At 53.8% G+C, this 18,859-nt stretch overlaps 1 protein-coding gene across 1 annotated transcript in view; it reads left to right on the top strand.

Moving 5' to 3' along the window:
• Positions 1–18,859, top strand: part of NUDCD3 (NudC domain containing 3) — a 61,305-nt gene that overhangs the window by 22,570 nt on the left and 19,876 nt on the right. The window contains exon 3 of the mRNA XM_040644466.1: positions 15,878–16,010. Coding sequence (XP_040500400.1) covers positions 15,878–16,010 — 133 coding nt within the window. The remainder of the gene's footprint in view (positions 1–15,877; positions 16,011–18,859) is intronic.

Raw genomic sequence — 18,859 nt, 5'->3', positions numbered from 1 at the left:
TTGGGGGGTGGCCTGGGGACCCGCGCGGGCCGCGTGCTGTGGGAGCGGAGCCCTGGCGTCCATCTCCCAGCGGTGCTCTGGGCTCTGTGCAGCCCGGTTTGGATGTGCACGCGTGCGTTTGTGTGTGTGTGTGTGTGTGTACGCGCACGTGCGGGAGAAAGGGCTCGGAGTCTTTGGCCCCGCTCATTCACCTGAGTGTGTAAACAGACCGCCCCGTGCATATGTGTGCACACACGAGGACACGTGCATGAGCCCGGCAGACACTGCCTTGTGTGTGGGGGTTGTGCTCTGCCTTTTCTCCGGGCCCTGCGTGGCCTGTGAGTGATGGGCTTGAGCCCGTGTCTGTTTTGCGCCTGATGGCCGAGGCTGTGGCCCTGTCGAGCCTCTCACGTTGTCCTCGGGCGTCTTCTGACTGACTCAGAACTGCGCGGGAAGGGGGTGCAGGAAGATGGGCCCCCTTAGCCAAGATGACATGCCACCCACTTCTGCTGTGGGTGTAGCTTCAAGTACAGCCTGATGTATTTCTACAAACTGCACGTTGCCCTAAGTCACCACCCAGAACGAGATATTCCCAAATAAGAGAGAACTGGAAGCTTCCCCAGGGCCTCCCCCTATCTCCCCCGTTTTCCCTGTTGTTAGGTAGGCCACCCCAACTCATGTGGATGGCTCCTCACGACGTGGGACAGCCTGTCCCCACAGCTGGGCCGGGGGGCGTGCGCTAGGCTTTAGAAGTCGTGCTTGCCCAAAAGAGGGGCACGCTGACAGTTTAGCGCTCGCTGCTTGTATTATGTGTGACATCGTATTTTCATGCTGTATCTCTTTTTCTGAGAATGCTCTCTTTATGTCCTCTGCACATTTTCTGTGGGACTTTATTTTGTCCTTCAATCTTTTAGAACTTTCTATACAAACCGGGGGAATTAGATCTTTATCTGTAGTGTATTTTTCCCAATTTATTTGTCTTTTTTATTTGTCTTTGACATTACTTATGATCATCTTTTTCTTCCAACCAAAGGTGTTTTTTTTAATATTTAAAATCTGTTATAAAATGTATCAGTCTTTATTTATTTTCTTTTGCATCTGGATTTTGAGTTAGATTTCCCTACAATGAGGTCATGAAGGGTTTTGCCTGTTTTCCCATTTGTATGCTTTATTTTATAATTCTGTGGAAATGACCTTGTGTGGTGTCATTGTTATTATATTTCCGCCTCTGATCCATTTGCTGTGTCTGTGAGTATGAGGCGTGAGTCCACTGTCGCCGTGGACCCAGTGGCATTTGTTAAAAAACACAGCGGCTGTGTTTAGGAAGAGGACTTGAATTGTTGTAGGTGTCAGGGCAAGAGCTGTCCGCTCGCTATGGGACCTCCCTGGGGACAGGCCCGGCTCCCATGCAGCTCTGTCTGGGTCAGGGCTGGGGCAGCGGGCAGATCCGTGTGCTTGTGGACCAGCACACTTCTCTGCCGGGTACGGGGGAAAGTTGTGCTCGCCGATCTGAGGGTCTTCAGCCTGGAGCTCCGTGAAGCCGTGCAAATGGGACTTGGCCTTCACTGAGCCTCTGCGGTCTCCGGTGCTGGGTGCTGCTCTTGCGTGCCCGGGCTGGCTGGCAGGTGGCGGTGTCCTTCCTTATGTCTTGTTTCGCTCTTCAGACCCTTACGTTGATTTCCACACGTGGCTCTCCTGGAGAGCGGCTTAGTGTCCATTTATTTAAAATGTGAAAACTAGGTTTCCACATAAGCTGTCTTCTTAACCCTGCCAGACCGGCGCTCCCTTTATGTGAGAAATATTTTGCGGCACTGCCTTTTAACTACCTAGAGGTGGGGACTCCCCACGTGGTCACCTGAGCGACGCTGCACGTGCTGCGACTTTTCAGAAAGGTGGTGAACTTTCCGTAGAGCTCAGAATCAAACACGTTTATACATAGTTGTGCGCCTGGGAAATTCACACTGTTAAGGAGACCAGGCAAAAAATGTTAGAGTTTCTGTCCACTCTAGAGCTTGGATCCAGGCTCAGATGCACTGTACACAGGCTCCCACCTGCTGGTGCCTGGTAGGGTGTGGGGAAGGTGAGGGGCAGAGGACGGTGTCTGGGGCCCCGAACCGCCTGCTCCCTCCAGGCCTCCCGCACTGGGCAGCACCCCTGCCTTTGAGAGCCGCCCCTCAGCTGGGACTTTCATCTCTGCAAGGGTGGAATGATCTGCTTCGGGGTTAAGGTCATATCTGGATGAATTTTTCTTAGGAATTTTCCTGGAGACATGATTGTTCCAGGATGATGGTGCAGGGGCAGCGTGTGTGTTAATTTGCAGGTAATCTTGTAGTGGGCATGCCGAGGACAGATACGCACACGTATCTGTGGAGACTCCTGACTCGGCCACGAGAGAGCTCTCCCTTTGCACCCCCACTGTCCGTGTTCGTGGTCCACGTTGCTGTGGCATCTCCCTGGGAGACCACCTGCTCAGCGGACGGGTCTGAGCACTGGGCTGTTTGCTGTAGAAGCCCTGTCATCACCTGTTTGTCCCAGGTGTGGGCAGCTTCCTCATGGCCCCCAGGAGCTGCCACGTCCCATCTGTCTGGGCCCGGCTCCCAGGCTTCTCTCTCTCCCTCTGTCGTAGGCACTGGGGGGCCAGCGGGAGATGCTTGAGGGGCTCGCCCTGTGAGAACACGGACAGCTGCACCAGCCCCCAGGACACCCGACATGCTTCTTTCCTGCAGAAGGCGTGTTGGGCAGGCCCCAGGGAGTCATGCGGGGGCCGGCAGGCCTTCACTGGGGGGCTGGAGTCTGGAAGAAGCGTCGGCGGTGGGCACCTGGAGGGTAAGGCACAGCTCAAGCAGCTTTGAAGAGACAGTGTTCTTCTAATAGAGGAAAGCTGAAACCCCTCCCTGCGGGGCTTGTGGAAGGGCTGGTGGCCACGGTTGGGTCGTGGGGCAGTGTATTGTGCTGTGTGTAATGCAGTGTAAATCGGAGTTTCCTCTGCACCCGACACTTAAACTCTAGATCTTTCTTTCCCCTACAGAGTTGAAGCATCGGGTCCTTCTGTCCTTTATTTTCATGCCGCACTCCTACTTTTCTCTACTCATTTGAGGTGGCTGGTTCTCTAATGTCCTTCTGGGAGAGGACAAGTGTCACCAGCATCAGGGCTGAAAGCTGTTTTTTTCTCTTGTGGTTTATTTTCTTGATTACTCTAGCTTTGGTGGTGGCGATACTACATATTCTGCTGCTTGTTGGAAAGGGCTTGTGGTTGAGGGTGGTGTGCTCCACAGATAGCCGGTGGGGGCGGGGGGGCGGACTTCCTGCCCACCTGTCCTGGGAGAGTCGCCACCGGGGACAACGAGCGGGCTTTCGATGGTACTGAGACCTGCATGACGCTACCTGACGCTTCGTTTGTGCCGCTGTAGTGAGGAGAGATGAGGTTTTCGACACCGTGATTTGCCCGTGGTGTTTGCTTCTGTCTGTTGCTCCAGCGCCGGGATTCTGGCCACTGCCCTTCTCTCGGGCTTATAAATAAAATTCACGTGCCTTCTTGTGCACCGCTTTCCTTGTTCCAGTTGATCCCCTGAATTATGTGGGGATTTTATCATGTGTCTTGTCTTCGGTGATTTCCTTTGGTAGATTTTAGAAAGTTCTGTCTCCCTTCACGCCATAGAGTGGACGTACTATTCTCTTGTCTATGAAGGGGGTCAAGACTGTTCTTTTAATGTTACTTGATTCCTTTAAAATGAACATCCACTTGACATGGTTAACTTCTCTTTTTTACCCTTGGGGTCTTTAGTTGATGACACGGTGAAACTGCATATTAACTTGCGGAATATTACTGATTTTCTCTCATTAGCTGTGCTGTTGAACGCTGGTATATCATTACATCGTTTGTGGCTTCCTTTTCTTCTCCTGTTGTATTTGGGTATGGGAAGTGACCCTGGAGAATTAGATACAGATTTCCTGTGTCCTGAGATCAGTTGATAACCAGATATTTATTGTGTGTGTTGCATTTAGGAATGGCATCTCTCCCACTGTGTGTTACAGCTTGTGACAGGCAAGCCGTTGATTAATTATAAAAGTAATAAAAGCAAGGTTTAGAAAATTTGAGAAACAAAATTATTCAGGTTTCATCACTATTAGTATCTTGTTGAATTTCCAGTTAAAAACTTACATTTGCTCTTTGTTAGAGCATTTTAACATTAGAAAATACTTGGCCACTTTAACAGGTGAGTTATGAATACATAATGTGTAAAAATAAATTATTTCCCTAATTCTGTAGCTGATGTTCTGCAGCATGGAGAATCTCCTCACATACCTTTTTCAGGCTCGTGTGCGCACACACAGACAGCTTTTAAAAATTGGCACGTAATCCAGGCGCTGTAAAAGTCCGCTTTAGCAGGTACAGCTAAGTGTTTCTAGTAGTTACAAGGCTGCGCAGCCATCACCGCTGTCTCATTCCTGCACGTCATTATTACCCCAAAAGAGCTTCCTTCTCCGTTTCCCCCCTAACTTTCCGGCCCTTGGGAACCACCAGTCTACTTTGTGTGTCAATAGTTTGCCAGTTGTGACATTTTGTATACTTGGAATCACGCCATCTGTGGCCTGGGTGTCTGGCTTCTTTCACTCAACATAGCGTTTTCCAGTTTCATCTGTATTTGTAGGAAGTTTCAGGACCTTGTTCCTTGTGCTGAGTCAGACATCATTGTGTGGATGCACCACCCTGTTCATTAAGTCATTGGTTGATGGACACTTGGGCCGTCCGTATGAGGAATGGTGCTGCGAGTCTTTGTGTACACGTGTCTGTGTTTTGCGCACACAGCTAGGAGTGGATTGTGGAGTCCTACGGTAGCTCTGCGTTTAGCCTTTTGAGGAGCCACCAGACTTTTCCAGAGCAGCTGCCCCCTTGCACGCCAGCGCCTCGTGGGTGTTCCAGTTTCTCTGCAGCCTTGCCAACGCTTATTATTGTCTGTCTTTTTGGTTGTAACCATCTTAATGGTTTAGATTGGCATTTCCCAGTGACTAAAAGTATTGCATATTTTTTTCATGTGCTTATTGACTGTTTGTACATCTTCTTTGGAGAAATACCTGTTCAGAACTGTCACTCTTTTTTTAATTGGGTTGTCATTTTATTGTTAGAAGAGTTCTTTATGTATTCTGGATGCGAGACCTTTATCAGATAAATGATTTGCCAGTATTTTCTCCCATTCTGGGGGTTCCCTTTTCTCTTTCTTGACAGTGTCCTTTGGTGCACAAAAATCTTTAATTTTGATGAGGTCTGATTTATCTCGTTTTTCTTTGGTTGCATGTGCTTGTGGTGTTGTATTTAAGAAACCATTGCCTAGCCCAAGATCGCAATGATTTATTCTTGTATTTTCTTCCTAGAGTTTTATATATTTTAGCTCTTGCATTCTGCGATTCTTGTGAGTTCATTTCTGTGTGTCTGAGGTCGTGGTCCGTATGGATATCCAGTTGTCCCAGCACCGTTTGTTGGAAAGCCTGTTCTCTCCTTGTTGGATAGACTTGGTTTCCTTGTTAAGAAGCGATTGCCACGAATCTGAGAGTTTCTTTTTGGACCCTCGGTTTTATTCTGTTGAATCTCCATGCCTGTCCTTACACCAGTACCTTACTGTCTTGACTTCTGTGGCTGTTAGTAAGCTTTGAGATGGGGAAGTGTGAGTCTTCCAGTTGAGCTTCCTTTTTCGAGATTGTTTTGGCTGTTTTTTTTTTTTCTTGAGTGAGTGCAAGCACCGTAGGGAGAGGCAGAGGGAGAGGGAAAGACTCTCAAGCAGACTCCCCATTGAGCACAGAGCCAGATGTGGGGCTTAATCCCACGACGTGGGATCATGACCTGAGCGGAAATCAAGAGTTGGACATGTAACCGACTGAGCCACCCAGGTGCCCCTGTTTAGCTGTTCTGTCCTTGCATTCCACGTAGGTTTTAGGATCAGCTTGTCCATTTCTGCACAGAAGCCAGTTGTAGGTACTGGTAGGTACTGCACTGGCTGTGGACCAATCTGGGGAGTGTTGCCGCCTTTTAATAGTATTTAAGTCTTCTAGCCCATCAACTTGAGGAGCCTTTCTGTTTTATTTGCTCCTCTTTAGTTTTTTCACCACATTTTGTTATTTCTGAAAATTCAGTTTTGTGGGTGTTTTGGTTTTTTTTTTTGACATTATATTTGTTTCTCAGTATTCTTTTTTTTTTTTTTTTTTAAGTTTTACTTATTTAAGTAATCTGTATACCCACCATGGGGCTCAAACTCAGGGCCTTGAGATCAAGATCACACACTGCACGGACTGAGCCACGAGGCACCTGCCTCTCTGATGCTGGTGTAAATGAAATCGTTCTCTTAATGTCTTTCTCAGATCGTTCATTGCTACTATACAGAAATACAGTTGATTTTTGCATATTGGTTTTTGTAAGCTGCAAATTTGCTTAACTCATTTAACTCTAATTAAATATTTAGTAGATTCTTAAGGATTTTATATATTTATACAAGGTCATATCGTCTGCAAATAAGAGTCTTACTTCTTCTTTCCAATCTCAGTGCCTTTTACTTGTTTATTTTCTTGCCTAGTTGCCCTGCCTGGTGCCTCCGGCACAACTCTGAGTAGAAGCGCAGAGAGCCGGCACCTTGTCTGGTCCCCAGTCATGGGGACAGGGCTCAGATTCACCATTAAGCGTGATGGGATCTAGGGCCCTTGCCCTTCTCCTGTTCCTGTTGGGAACGTCCTCGACTGCCTTCCAGAGGAAGTGACGCTGACAGGAGTTGTTGGGACCTCACAGCCTCCCTGATTTCCCGGGACTCGGGGCGTTTTGGGATAAGGGGCTTTCCGTTTCATGAGCAAGCGGTTTGCCCACAACCGAGTGGGACTCCAGTGGTGAACAGAGGAAAGCCCGGGAACTGCGCAGGATGCCTGTGCCCAGTGGACAGTTTGGATCTGTGGCATATCACGGTGGTGGTGACCTCTCAGGAGGTGACTCTTGCTGTGGGCGGGCTGTGTTCCCTTCCTGGGGTCCCCAGAATGCGTAGGTGCGGCTGCAGATAACACGCCCGTCCTGCGTCTCTTTACGTTCCTTACGTTCTTTCTGGTTCTCGCCTCTCCTGTTTTCTTTATTCTGCATCTCCTGGTTCCAGCATCCCAGCTTCTTCCTTCTACATTCTCTCTTTCTGTTTTTGTTTTTTTTCCTGGGAAATTCGTGCACCTTTCTGCAGCTGTATCTGCTGGTCCTCGTGTTGAGTTGGCTTTTTCTTTGCTGTCATTGCTCATTTCTACAAGCTCTTTGTTTTCTGAGAGGGATTGTTGCCGCTGTTCTTTAAATAATACGCTGTTCTCGTTTCAGGGCTCAGTGTCGTCTTGCTGTGAGAGGGTGGACGCGCGCAGGTGCGTCTCTGCCTCCAGTGCCCTCGGTGTTGTGGAGTGGGGACGGGCCCCCCTCTTCCTGGACATGTTCCTCACCCTGTCCCCATACTTAGCCCACCTTTCTCTTCTTGAGGGGGCTTGTGTCCCGATTCAGCGCCTTTGGGGGTTCTGTGATATAAATAGGTTGCTTTTTAGTCTGTTTTTCAATTTAGAAAAGAGTTTTTAAAACTTAACTTTGTTTTAACTTCGTGATAGCGGAATTTGAACTAAGAATTCCTCACTTAATTTCTTTTTAATTTTAAAGCCAACCTTTTTCCTACTCTTGAGTGGGTCTTGTTTCTATATTTGTTTCTAATGTTTATGTGTCGAGAACACGTGTTTTGTTTGCAGGACGAGATCAAATCCAGGCAAATTTAAAAACAGGGTATAACTTCTTTCAGGATAATGGACTCTTTTTCATCTTTGTGGGATTGTGTATGAAGGAGGTTCCTCTACCACTAAATACGGTGGTGGTTAACTTGTGCTTGTGCTGATCCTGGAGAAAACGTTCGTTTAATAGAAACCTTGTAGTTTCTCCTGTGCTTTACAGAACGGCGATGACAGGTGTGTGTGTGTGCCCCTCATCTGCTCCCAGAGGTGAAGGAGGTGTGTCCCCAGGGGTGCAGAAGGAGAACCAGTCGGTCATTCCAGGTTCCGGTGCTCGTGGAGATGAGGGGACCAGGTGACATGCTGCTTGAAGAGCACGGAGGCTTCCTGAGGGGCGGGGGGGTTGGATCGACGTGGACGCCCTCTTCATGCCAAGTGCTCGGCTCCCCGGACCCCCGGGCCTGCTGTGCTGAGGTCCCCTGTCTGTTCAGAGCCCTCCTCAGGGCTGTTAGTAGAATCCATCCATCTTCGGAGGATTCGGCTGCTGACCCTGCGCGGGTGGGGGTGCTGGCCCCAGGGCCCGAAAACTGTTTGGACACAGCTGGTGAGCGCGCGTGGGCTGGGGTGTGGTGAGGGCCGGGCGGGAAAGATGGGGGAACGTGTGTCGTGCGACGGGGATACACGCGCTCCGAGTCGTAGCGCGCACACAGCAAGGAGGACTGACCCTCCCACACGTTGGGCAGGTGTGCTTGGTGTCAGGTGTGCGGGACAGCTAGCTGGATGCAGGGCTGCCGCAGACCTAAACCGCGGAGAGGCGCAGCACGTGGGCAGCGAGATGGACCGTAGTAACAGTGGAATGACACGAGGTGTCGGGCTTCTGTGCCAAGGTCTGTCTCTCTGGTGTGTCTCAGACCTGTTGGTGGCAGCCTTGCCACAACCCCGAGAACCCCGTGCCCTGGCCTCGTCCCCTGGTTCTCACATCTCCCCTCCCGCCCTGCTGTGCTCACGCTCCTCCTGCTTGGGCCTCCCTTCCCCTCGCGGCAGCCCTCGCCAGTGCAGGGCAGCCTGCGCCTTTCCTCTTGGGCTGGGCACCCACGTGCCCCCAGTGTGCCATGACGAGTGTCACCAGGTGCTTCTGTCGCCAGGACAGAGCCACGCTTTCCCAGCCTCTCAAGCGTCCTTTTTCCCAGCTTTTTCTGCTTTACCTTTCTTTAAAGTGACACCTGCTCTGGCTCTTCCAACGTGGTACTTTCTGGTTCTCAAACCTTGGCCCGCCTGAAGCTAGCTCTTGGGTGGGTGCCCATGCTGTGTCCTTCCGTGTGCGTGCGTGTGCACCTCGTGCTTTTGCACACGGCAGCTCCAGAAACCACCGCGTGCCCTGCTGGCCTGACACAGCTGACGGTGGCTTGCCTTGGGGTCAGCCTCTCAGAGGTCTTCCAGCGTGAGAGTGTGGGCTGGGGTCCTGCCTGGAGCTGGGCAGGAGGGGTGGGCGCTGCAGGGCTCCCAGTCTGAGGAGCAGTTTGGGGACTGGCTATCAACTGGGGTGAGTGTACATCCATGGGAGAGTGGACGGCTCTGGGGACGCTGCTGTCCGGAAGGCGGGGAGAGGCTGGGGATGGAGCTGAGGCGCCCCGCCAGCATCCTGGCGGGTTTGGGGCCTCGCCGGGTCTCATACTGGGGCTCTCTGGTTTCTGTGTCACCCTGACCAGGCCTCCTGCCACCGTGGCTTCTCTGCGTGTGGTGTGCACATTTGGACCTGGGGCTGTGTTGCGGGCCACGTCCGTCTGGCAGGTGGGTGCGGGAGTCCCAGTGGTGTTTTCTCGAGTGTCATTGTCTTTCCGTTGGGCAGTCTGTTGAGAATTGCCGTAGTAAAGCTGGTGGTGACTCGTTTGACCTTGGATGACAAGGGGAAGAACACTGAGGAGTAAGTTCAGTGTTCCTCACTTGCACGTTTGTGGCGTCGGTTGTCTCATTTTTGTTGGAAGATGTCTATTTTACAGTCCCATGCTTGTAAAATACTTGGAATGCTCTTTCCTTTGTTCAGGTAATTAACGTGATTTAAGAAAAAGTCTCCCTATAACAAGCTTCCCCTTTCAGTGAATGAGAGCAGCGTGCGGTAAATACCGATGCTGTTCATGTTGCCGACCACCTGTCCAGATTGTCACGGGTAGTCCCGGAATTTGCATTAAAACCTGTCAGATCATTCATGGGCGTATTAGGAGGACTTCACGTACCTTGCCTCATTTCTTTTAGGTAAAGAATCATCTGGTATTTTTAATTGTGTTACAAAATTAAAATGTTAAAAGTAGATTATCAAAATATACTTGTTACAAGAATTTTGTATTAAGTCCTGGCAGTGGTGGGCAGAGTCTCCTGGCCGCAGGCGTGGGTGCCCTGGAAGTCCCCGGAGGTGCCGGGCCAGTCCTGTCCCCTCCAGTCCTTCTGGGCACCCCAGCCTCACGCTCTTTCTCTTCACACGGGCTTCTGGTACGACTGGTCAGGGCCAAAGCAGGAACACACGAGAGCAAGGTTGGACACAGGCTGATGACTGTGGGGCGTAGTTATCAAAGCCCAGGAAGGGTCCCAGGTAGGCCACGGAGGGCCCCTGGCGAGGGAGGGCCCCAGGAGCTGTTCGATTCCAGAGATGGGGCTTGTGTTAAACAGACATCGTGAGGAAAGTATGAGGACCACTTACACACCAGGAGAAGGTGTTGAACTGTGAAGCCGACAGAGTTCTCCCACGATTATAGAGCCGTGCAAACCAGGAAAGCACCAACAGAAGCCGTGGCAGGAGCATCACAGAAGTGAGCAGATGTGGCCAGTAAGCGTGGACACACATGGGAACGTGAGTGCGAGTCACACTGAGACATTCTGTCCCGTGCGCTCGGTGGGCAGGGGCCCCAGGTGTCGGCAGGACCCCACGTGGGCACACTGCAGGGGCTGGGTCGTGGGGTGGCCTTGGAAATCTGCGGGCGATGTCTCTCAGTGGGATGCTTCCCTTCACAGCCTGGGCCAGCGGTCCCCCGCCGGGTGCACAGCCGGGACAGACCCCCCAGATTTTCACAATTCCACGCAAGGAGAGAACCACACCATCAGTGCCCACGAAGCTTCCCTCTGCTTCCTCACCTGGCATTCTCGATCCCTGTTCCGTCTTTCCCTACCCCAGACTTTGTTTTGGTTTTGACAGGACAAATCCGGAAATCATGAAATTTCACCCGTACTTGAGTAAAAATAGGACCGAAGCTTAATGTAATTGTCATGAATTTTTTACATCACCTAATCCCCAGGCTGTGTCCGCTTCTTCCCGCTCGTCTCAAAGTGCCTTCTCACAGTTGGTGTTTTCAGACTAGTATTCCCTGCAGGCCCCAGTGTGGCGTTTGGTTGCTGTGTCTTCTAACCCTCCTGATTTGGAATACTTCCCCTTTCCTCTTTAATCTCTTGCTGTTTATTTGTAAAGAAACCTGGAACTTTGTCTGTTAGACTTTCCCACGTACTGGACTGGGCTGCCAGTGTGTTCATCGTTTTGGTGACCGTGTTCTCTGCTCCTGCCCCCGTACCCTGGCGGATGCAGTGGGTTTTAAGCCCCGTGTTGGGGACTGTCACAAAGGTGGAGACATCGCGGGAAGCGCCTGGTGTCTGGCATTGTCGACATTGGTGTTCTGGACCCTTCTGTGGGCAGACCCTCCCGCCACTGCCATCCCTTCAGCCAGCAGCCCCCGAGCACTGCTGCCCAGAAGCAGGTTTCCAGTGCAGGGGACAAAGTGGTGATTTTCTCCTGCTGGTCTGCACTCTTCAGTTATCTCTGGAGTCCTGATAGAGGGACTGGCTTTCTGAGATTCTGGTGCCTGCAGAACCGTTATATTAATTTTCAGGTGGGGTTGTACTCTGGTCAGCAAGGGGACTGATGGGCTTTTATTTCACGAGCTTGCAGACCTTTGAATACATCCCATGTTTCAGTGTTTTGTGGATGTTGGTTTTTTTTGGGGGGGGGAAGAGAACCCTAAGCACGCTTCACATCCAGCATGGAGCCCGATGTGGGGCTTAATCTCACAACCCTGAGATCATGACCTGAGCTGAAATCAAGAGTTGGATGCCCAACTGATCGAGCCTCCCAGATGCCCTGACATAGTTCTTTTTTGATGTTCAAATTGTCTCATCTTTGGCCAGCAGGAGCCCCTTGGGGGGTGGGTGTTCTTCTCTTGGGACCTCCTCATCTTGAATGGTGTCCTTGCTCAGGCTCTGGTCCCTGTGTGACGTGGGCTGTTTTCGTCTGGGAAGACTGACTGGTGGTAGATGCTGGACTGGTTATGCTAAGTGGAGAGAAGATTATTGAAGCTAGATTTTAAAGAAGGGGAAGGGTAAAGTACAGATTTCTCAGAATATGCAGCTTGTCTCTCCAAGTGCCCCAGAGGGCCAGGAAGCCTCCCTTCCTCACAAAAGTGGACTGACAAGCCTGTGTCCTGAGCCAGACTGTCTTTCCAGATGGGAATGTACTGAAGAGAATGGCTACCGAGTATGAGGGTGACAGTGACCACGGGCAGGAGGGGACAGTGGATGTCAGGGAGGCGCCTGGACCACATGGAGCTGCTGTGAAGGGAGCTGAGCCTGGAGCAGGGTACCTGATACCGTGGGCTCCTGCTGCTCCAGGAGCTGGGAAGAGGTGGCCATAGAAAGGAACCTGTAGGTGCAGGGGAAGCAGGAGGGCCGCGGTTGCTGCTGGGAGGGGAGGCTGTCAGCACGGTGGGCCTGCCTGGGGCAGAGCCTCCTGGGTGGGTCACTGTGCACGTGCTGTGCAGTCCAACCCTTCCTTTCCAAGCTGCACGGTGAGCGTGGCAGTCATGTCTCGGTGCCGAGACGGGGCCTGTGAACCCGCTTCCAGGAGGGCATGGTCGGCGTGAGGCTCCTGAAGCAGGGCATTCGCCTCCAGGGGTGGGCTCACCTCTTCCAGCTTGCGAAATGCAGAAACCCAGAGAAGAATCCCTGTGTTCACGTCTGCTGTGGCTCCTGTTGAGGGCTAGATGTGGTGGTACCAGTGAGCAGGAGGTCAGTGGGAGAGATGGAGATACCCAGGGAAGGAAAAAATTTAACTGCTTGTTAAATAGCGTGTAGCACGTACATGCTCCCCACACTCCCCACACGTGTGTGCACGTGCACACGCTCAGGCCCTGGTCCCTTCCACTGGGTGCACTCGGGGGAGCCACCCCCACTCCTAGAACCTGGGGAGGGGCCTGAGGGCGGCCCCTGTGCCCCCAGTTATACACCGGTCCCCATTTCCCATGCACAGTCGAGCCTCCTGCACAAATGCTTTTATGTTGGGTCTGGGGCCCTTTACGTAAACCACCACTTCTCATCCTGGCCTCTGCTGTTCTGAACTTGGGGAGGAAGGAGGCCCTTGGGTTACTGCCATGCACAGGGGCGTGGAGGGGGGCAGGGGCTAAGCAGAGCTCCCATCTGTGCAGGTGGCGCTGGCGGTGGCCGCCTGCAGCGCGAGGCACAGGAGCCTGGCCTGACTTCTCCTTTAACACGCAGAACCCTGTCACGGGGCTGATGGGCTCCGGACGTGGGCGCTGCTGGGAGGCCTGCCTGCTGTCTGCACCCTGGCTGCTGACTCATGCTCCTCCCCTCCCCTCCCCCCACCCCCAGTGTACTCGCTGGCAGCTGCAGGGGTGTGGCTACAGGCCCGTTGGGGGATGACAAGGCGAGGGGGGCCCAGAGCACCTGCACATGACAGGAGGCTTATTTTTACACATTGTTGGCTGGAAATAATCAACTTTATTTAAAGAGAATGTGGATTCCAAGTGTTATAAAAAGCACCCCACAGTGTGCCTGGCTCCGTGGGGAGGAGGTGCAGGTCCGCTCGGGGTGAGCCGGCCCGGTGCCCGCCTAGCTGCCCGCCCTGGGGTGCTGCGCGGCCAGAGCCCCTCTGTGAGCGCCCAGTTCTGGGACAGCTCCTTCGGCATGGCCCCATGGGTGCAGGTGGCCCCTTGAGCAGGCATGGCCCTGTGGCGTCCCTGGTGGCGTTGAGGGGTCGTGTGGACCCCAGCCGATGAGGGCTCCGCGCTGGGTGTGGGACGTAGCCACCCCTCCACTGTGAGAGGTCCCGAGGTTCTTTCCGGATTTCTGCCAAGTGCGAGGCCATGTTGGCCTTTATTTTGTGTGGCTCTTATGTACGTGTTTCCGTAACGTCGATGATTTTGGATAGCTGCTACACACAATTCAGAAGGCCGTGTGGGAGGACCGCACAGTGAGGACAAGTCTTCCGGCTCCATCCGGGTCGGGTTTGCCGGACCTGTTCTCTGCACATTTGAGCGCGTCCATCTGACGTGAGCTCTCAAGCTGCAGCGGGTGCTAGAGCGGGTAGGGGCTGCGGGTGCTGTGTCCCCGGACCCCTTTTGAAGTGCGGAGATGCGAGCAGGCTGGTGTGGTCACGGGAGAGCTGCCCAGTTGTGGGGCCACTCTGTCTTAAAAAGAGCTGTTTTTCCCTTGATCACGTCTTTGTTTTGAGGAACTTGGGTGATGCGTAAAGGTACGGAGAAGAAAGGCAAACTGCTCATTGTTCTACCACCCAGAGACCCCACAGAGACTTAGCAGGCGTATCCGTGGGTAGGGACACACGTGTGTGTTCCTGTTTAGGGAACGGCCTGGGCCGCACTTGGAGCCGTACACCAGACGCTTTGCTCCCGGTGCTGGGCAGCCTGTGCGTGCGTGCGTGTGTGTGTGTGTGTGTGTGTATGTCATGGCCTCTGTGTCCAGCGTGCCTGGCCATGATTTCCTGCCTGCTCTCTGGGGCTCCCTCCCGAGCTCCCTTCCAGACTCTGGGGAGGGTCCTCCTGGCCTCTTCCAGCTTCTGCAGAGGTGGGGGACAGCCCTCACCCCCGTGGCCCATAGCCACGTGGCTGTGTTCACTCTGTCATCCCTCTGCGCACATCTTCGTGTCCTGGTCTCCCCTTGCAAAGGACACAGATTGGATCAGGGCCCCCGATGACCTCATTTTAACTTTGAAGCAAGGCACATTCTGAGGTCCCGGCAGTTAGGACAACATAGAATTTTGGGGTCGCACTTCAGCCCCTAACAACAGCCAGTTACCAGCCCTGAGGGGTGGGCCGTGATGGATGCCCAGCCTCACGTGTAAGGTGCATGAGACATACCCACAGGAGCTAAACACATTCTCGTCCTGAAGCTTTAGCCATAAAAAGCGCATCCCCGTGAACCACCACCTGGCAGAGGTGAGGGCCTGATGGGGTGCATGTGCTCTGAGCCTTTTCCACTTGTATTCACGTGCACAGATGAAGACCAGCACGGCGCCTTGTCTCCCCACGGGTGTGTCCGCTGGGCTCCCGAAGGGCTGGAGAAGGTGGCCGAGGTGCCCCTGTCATGGGGATGTCCTCCTCCACGACTGGGCTTCTGTCTGTCATTTAGGTGTAAAACCCACCATAGTGCGCTTGTGAGTCCAAACTTATTTTTATGATGCTATTTTTGCTATTATTAGTGCCGTTCAGTTTAAAAGCACATGTTTTATTGCAGTTGATTTGTACCGTCCGCTGCTTGGCCAGGCCTGTGTGCATCTGTGCTGGGGGCCCTGCCGGTACAGGGGGCTGGCTGGTGGGTTTTCCAGGCAGCCTGTGGTTTTGGTGTATTGCCCTCGCTGTGCGCGCTTCACCAGGAGAAAGCCGAGGCTATGGTGGGTTAGCGTGGAGGCCGAGCAGACGCGGGTTGAGGTGGTTCTGCTGTTTTGTGAAGATAGGCCCTGCCGAGCAGGTGGTGAGAAAGCAAGAGCCCGGGACTTTCTTACCGTGGCCCTTTGGTTGAGCGACGGGCCTGGTCCGTGAGCTTTGGGAAGCCCGGCTGTGCCGTGGAGCGTGGCTGTGTATGCTGTCCCCAACCCGCGGGTGCTGCCCTCAGGGGCTTCTCTGCATTGTCCCTTTGTCCCCGTGGTTTCCTGGGAGGCCTGAGTAGGAGGGTCAGGAAATGTGAGACTCAGCTTCTCAGGAGCTGTAGATGGGTGGGCGTGGGTATGTGGTCAACGCCCCGGTGTGCGGTGGGGGTCTGGGAGTGCTATGGGGCTCCGGGCATGTGGTGAGGGCCGCTCGTGTACGGTGGGGGGGGGGGTCCGGGCATGCAGTGGGGGGTCCGGGCATGCGGTGGGCCCGGGTGCATCTCACCTGTTGCTCTTCCCCAGGAGGCAGGAGCAGTTCCAGAGAAACCCCGACAGCTACAACGGTGCCGTGCGTGAGAACTACACCTGGTCGCAGGACTACACCGACCTGGAGCTCAAGGTGCCAGTGCCCAAGCACGTGGTGAAGGGCAGGCAGGTAACCATGGGGCTCCTCCAGCTTCTCTGCTCGGCTTCTGTCTTCGGGCACAGGTTTCGGGGGTGCGTTGTGCCGGAGCCAGCCCGGCTTATCTTCCGGACGTGCCCTGCCAGCCTGGCCATGCTGCTCAGGCTTACCTGGTGGCCAGTGGTGCAGTTCCACTGTTGTCCCGTGGGTCACTGAAAGTGCCACAAAGCAGGCAGGGTGGTCGTTATGCCCGTTTCACAGATGGAGAAGGTAGTGTCCTGGGCAGGGACCCCTAGGCTCTGCAGTGGCACGTGGACTTCCAGTCCTGTGCTCTTTGGGGCTCCTCCATGGCGTAGGGGCCACGTCACGTGGGAGCAGTGGCGCTCACAGCTCGAGTTGGTCTCTCCACCTCCGTGAGCGTGAGTAGAAATTTGATCTTTTAGTGGAAGAAACATGTTGTTTACTTGTTGTAAGTAGGTAGGCTTTACTTTGAAGGGAAAAGCCCCATGTGGTTTGTGAAACGGGACATTCCGTTATTATAATCTCCTCAATGTAAAGAATTCTCATACTTGCTGGATAAACCACGTCCTCACATCAGTCTTCACAAGAGCCTGCAGAGCAAGCAGCCCCTTCCATGTTCTGTAGGCAGGAAAGTGAGGCCGAGGGGTCGCTCAGCCTCCCAAGTTGACAGGGAGCCCACCGTGTCCCACTCTTGCCGTGCCTGAACACTGAGTGCGCTCGGAGTGTGTCTGGGTGGCGATGGCTGGATGAGGCCGTGGTTGGCGCCGGGGTGTCAGCCTCCGAAGCTCAGGTTGCTTTCCCAGTTGTCAAAGAGCAGCACTGCTGGGTTCTTTCCAAGAGAAGGTCCCAGAGCGTGTAAAACAGAACTCGTCCGTGAGTTGCATGTACATTTTCTGGAAACAACCACCGTGTGAAGTGGCTCCGGCTCTGCTGGTCTGGATATGTGTGAGCCAGGGTGGGCGGTGAGTGAGCCCCTCCAGGCCCTCCACCCCTACTTCTGTCTCGAGGTGCTGACCCCAGACTGCCCAGGCTCTACCTGAGCAAGCCTGCCTTGTGTGTACAGGTGTATGACTCCTGCCAGCGTCCGATGAAAGTGGACCATTCTGCCGCACAGCCTTCATGGCTCTGTGTGGATGTGGCTGGCTGTCATGGCGCTGTCCACTCATTTCCCCCTTCACCCCTGTTCCCACCCTGTCTGGGGAGATCTCACCAGGGTCAGTGACCCCTGGTCAGGTAGACGAGGATCCAAGGCAAGACCCGGTGACTGGGAGTCATCCCCACGGGGTCTGGCTCCGGTGACCACATCCTCTCTGGTGCTGGTAGGTCATGGCTGGCTCATGCAGGCTGATCTTCCCCGGGGGAGTACTTTGCCTGGCATCTTCTGGGGTCTTATGGGGCAGGTGTTGATTTAGGGCTCGTTTTTTGGTGGGATTGCTTTGTGCTTAGGTGAAGGAATTATGAAAAGTGTTGGCTGCAGACTTTGCTTATCTACTGTCCGTCTTGTAACTTGTCCGTGAAGTTCTGGAGCTTTTTCCAAAAGGACTTATGTCAGACCCAGCCCAAAACTAGTGATTTTTCTCTTTGACTATGGAGAGCCAGGAAACCTGACCTCTCCCCTGTCCTTTCCACCTGGGAGGCAAACATGCTGGTGACGGCAGTGTGTCTCCTGACTCTGCTCTGCCACAAGCACTGTGTCGCGGGGGTCCTGCTGCCCTTCATCACGTCGCCATCGTACCTGGGGGTCAGAGCCACACTTCTCTCAAATGCGGGTGTCCTGACCTCTGGGATGATCTGTCCTTGCTTTCACCAAGGGTGGCCCTGGATTTTGCTTGTTCCCACACGAGACATTTACTGGGCACATGATGGTCCCCAAGACTCGGACAAGATTGCTGCTCTGGGGCTGATGTCCGTGGGGCTCAGGCAGTGACCGGCGGCTCCGGGATGGCCGCTCCAGGGGGCTGTGGGTGCCGTGCGGCGGATCAGCGGGTGGTCGGTTTGCTCGGCGCCCTTCCTCCCTACCCTGGCACCTGTGGCGCACACTGGAGGCAGCGGTGGGGAGTGACTTGTTCAGGGTCTCCCCGGGCTGGTGTGCTCCGGAGCCAGCACTCCCCGCACGCAGGGGTGTGGGCGACACCGCGCCAGAGGGACCGCGTTCTGCGGGAGTGCGTTCTGCTGACACGTGCTGACAGTGTCACTGCCCGCCGGGCCTCCCCTCCGGCGTGACAGAAGCCGCCTTCTCCTTCCCTGGCATCTTTTGTCCAGGTTGCTGTGTTGTTCGGTCTTCTTAGCTGAGGTACAGTGACGTCCTGGTTGCAGGTGCACAGCCTGGCGATCTGATCCCTGCGTCTGCGGGAAGTGTGGTTAACACCTGTCACCTCACATGGTAACGGAGTTGTTTCTTGCGACGAGAACTCTCAGGATTTAGTCTCTTAGCAACTTCCACGTTCCCTGTTATTCCCACACTGCAGCCTTCGCGTAAAACTTTTGTGGTCTCTCATTTTTTTCCTGATCTAAGCATTTTAGCCATGACTCACTTAAAACTTGGGAATGGTTTTTTTTTTTTTTCCATGTCTTGGCTTTTGCTGGCCTGGGGGTTTTTTCCTCAGAGTTGCCTCGTTCTTTCTGGACTGGCTGCCTTCCAGCTCTTCCCTGAGGTGCCTGTCACAGCTACCTGTCAGCGGTGTTTATTTTTGGGTTTTGTCTGTGGCACCTGTCAGATGTCAGCGTGATGGTGGCTGTGGTCGCGGCAGCTCGCTGATGGAGTCACAGTTGTGGGTGTGTGCGCGCGCGGCGGGGGTGGCGGGGGAGGGGCGGCTGTGGGCGGGGCTGCGGGCTGAACCCCCCCCCCCCCCCCCCCCCCC

This window comes from Ursus maritimus, unplaced genomic scaffold (assembly GCF_017311325.1).
Source record: "Ursus maritimus isolate PB19 unplaced genomic scaffold, ASM1731132v1 scaffold_3, whole genome shotgun sequence".
Lineage (NCBI taxonomy): Eukaryota > Metazoa > Chordata > Mammalia > Carnivora > Ursidae > Ursus > Ursus maritimus.
This window is presented reverse-complemented; position numbering and strand designations above follow the sequence as displayed.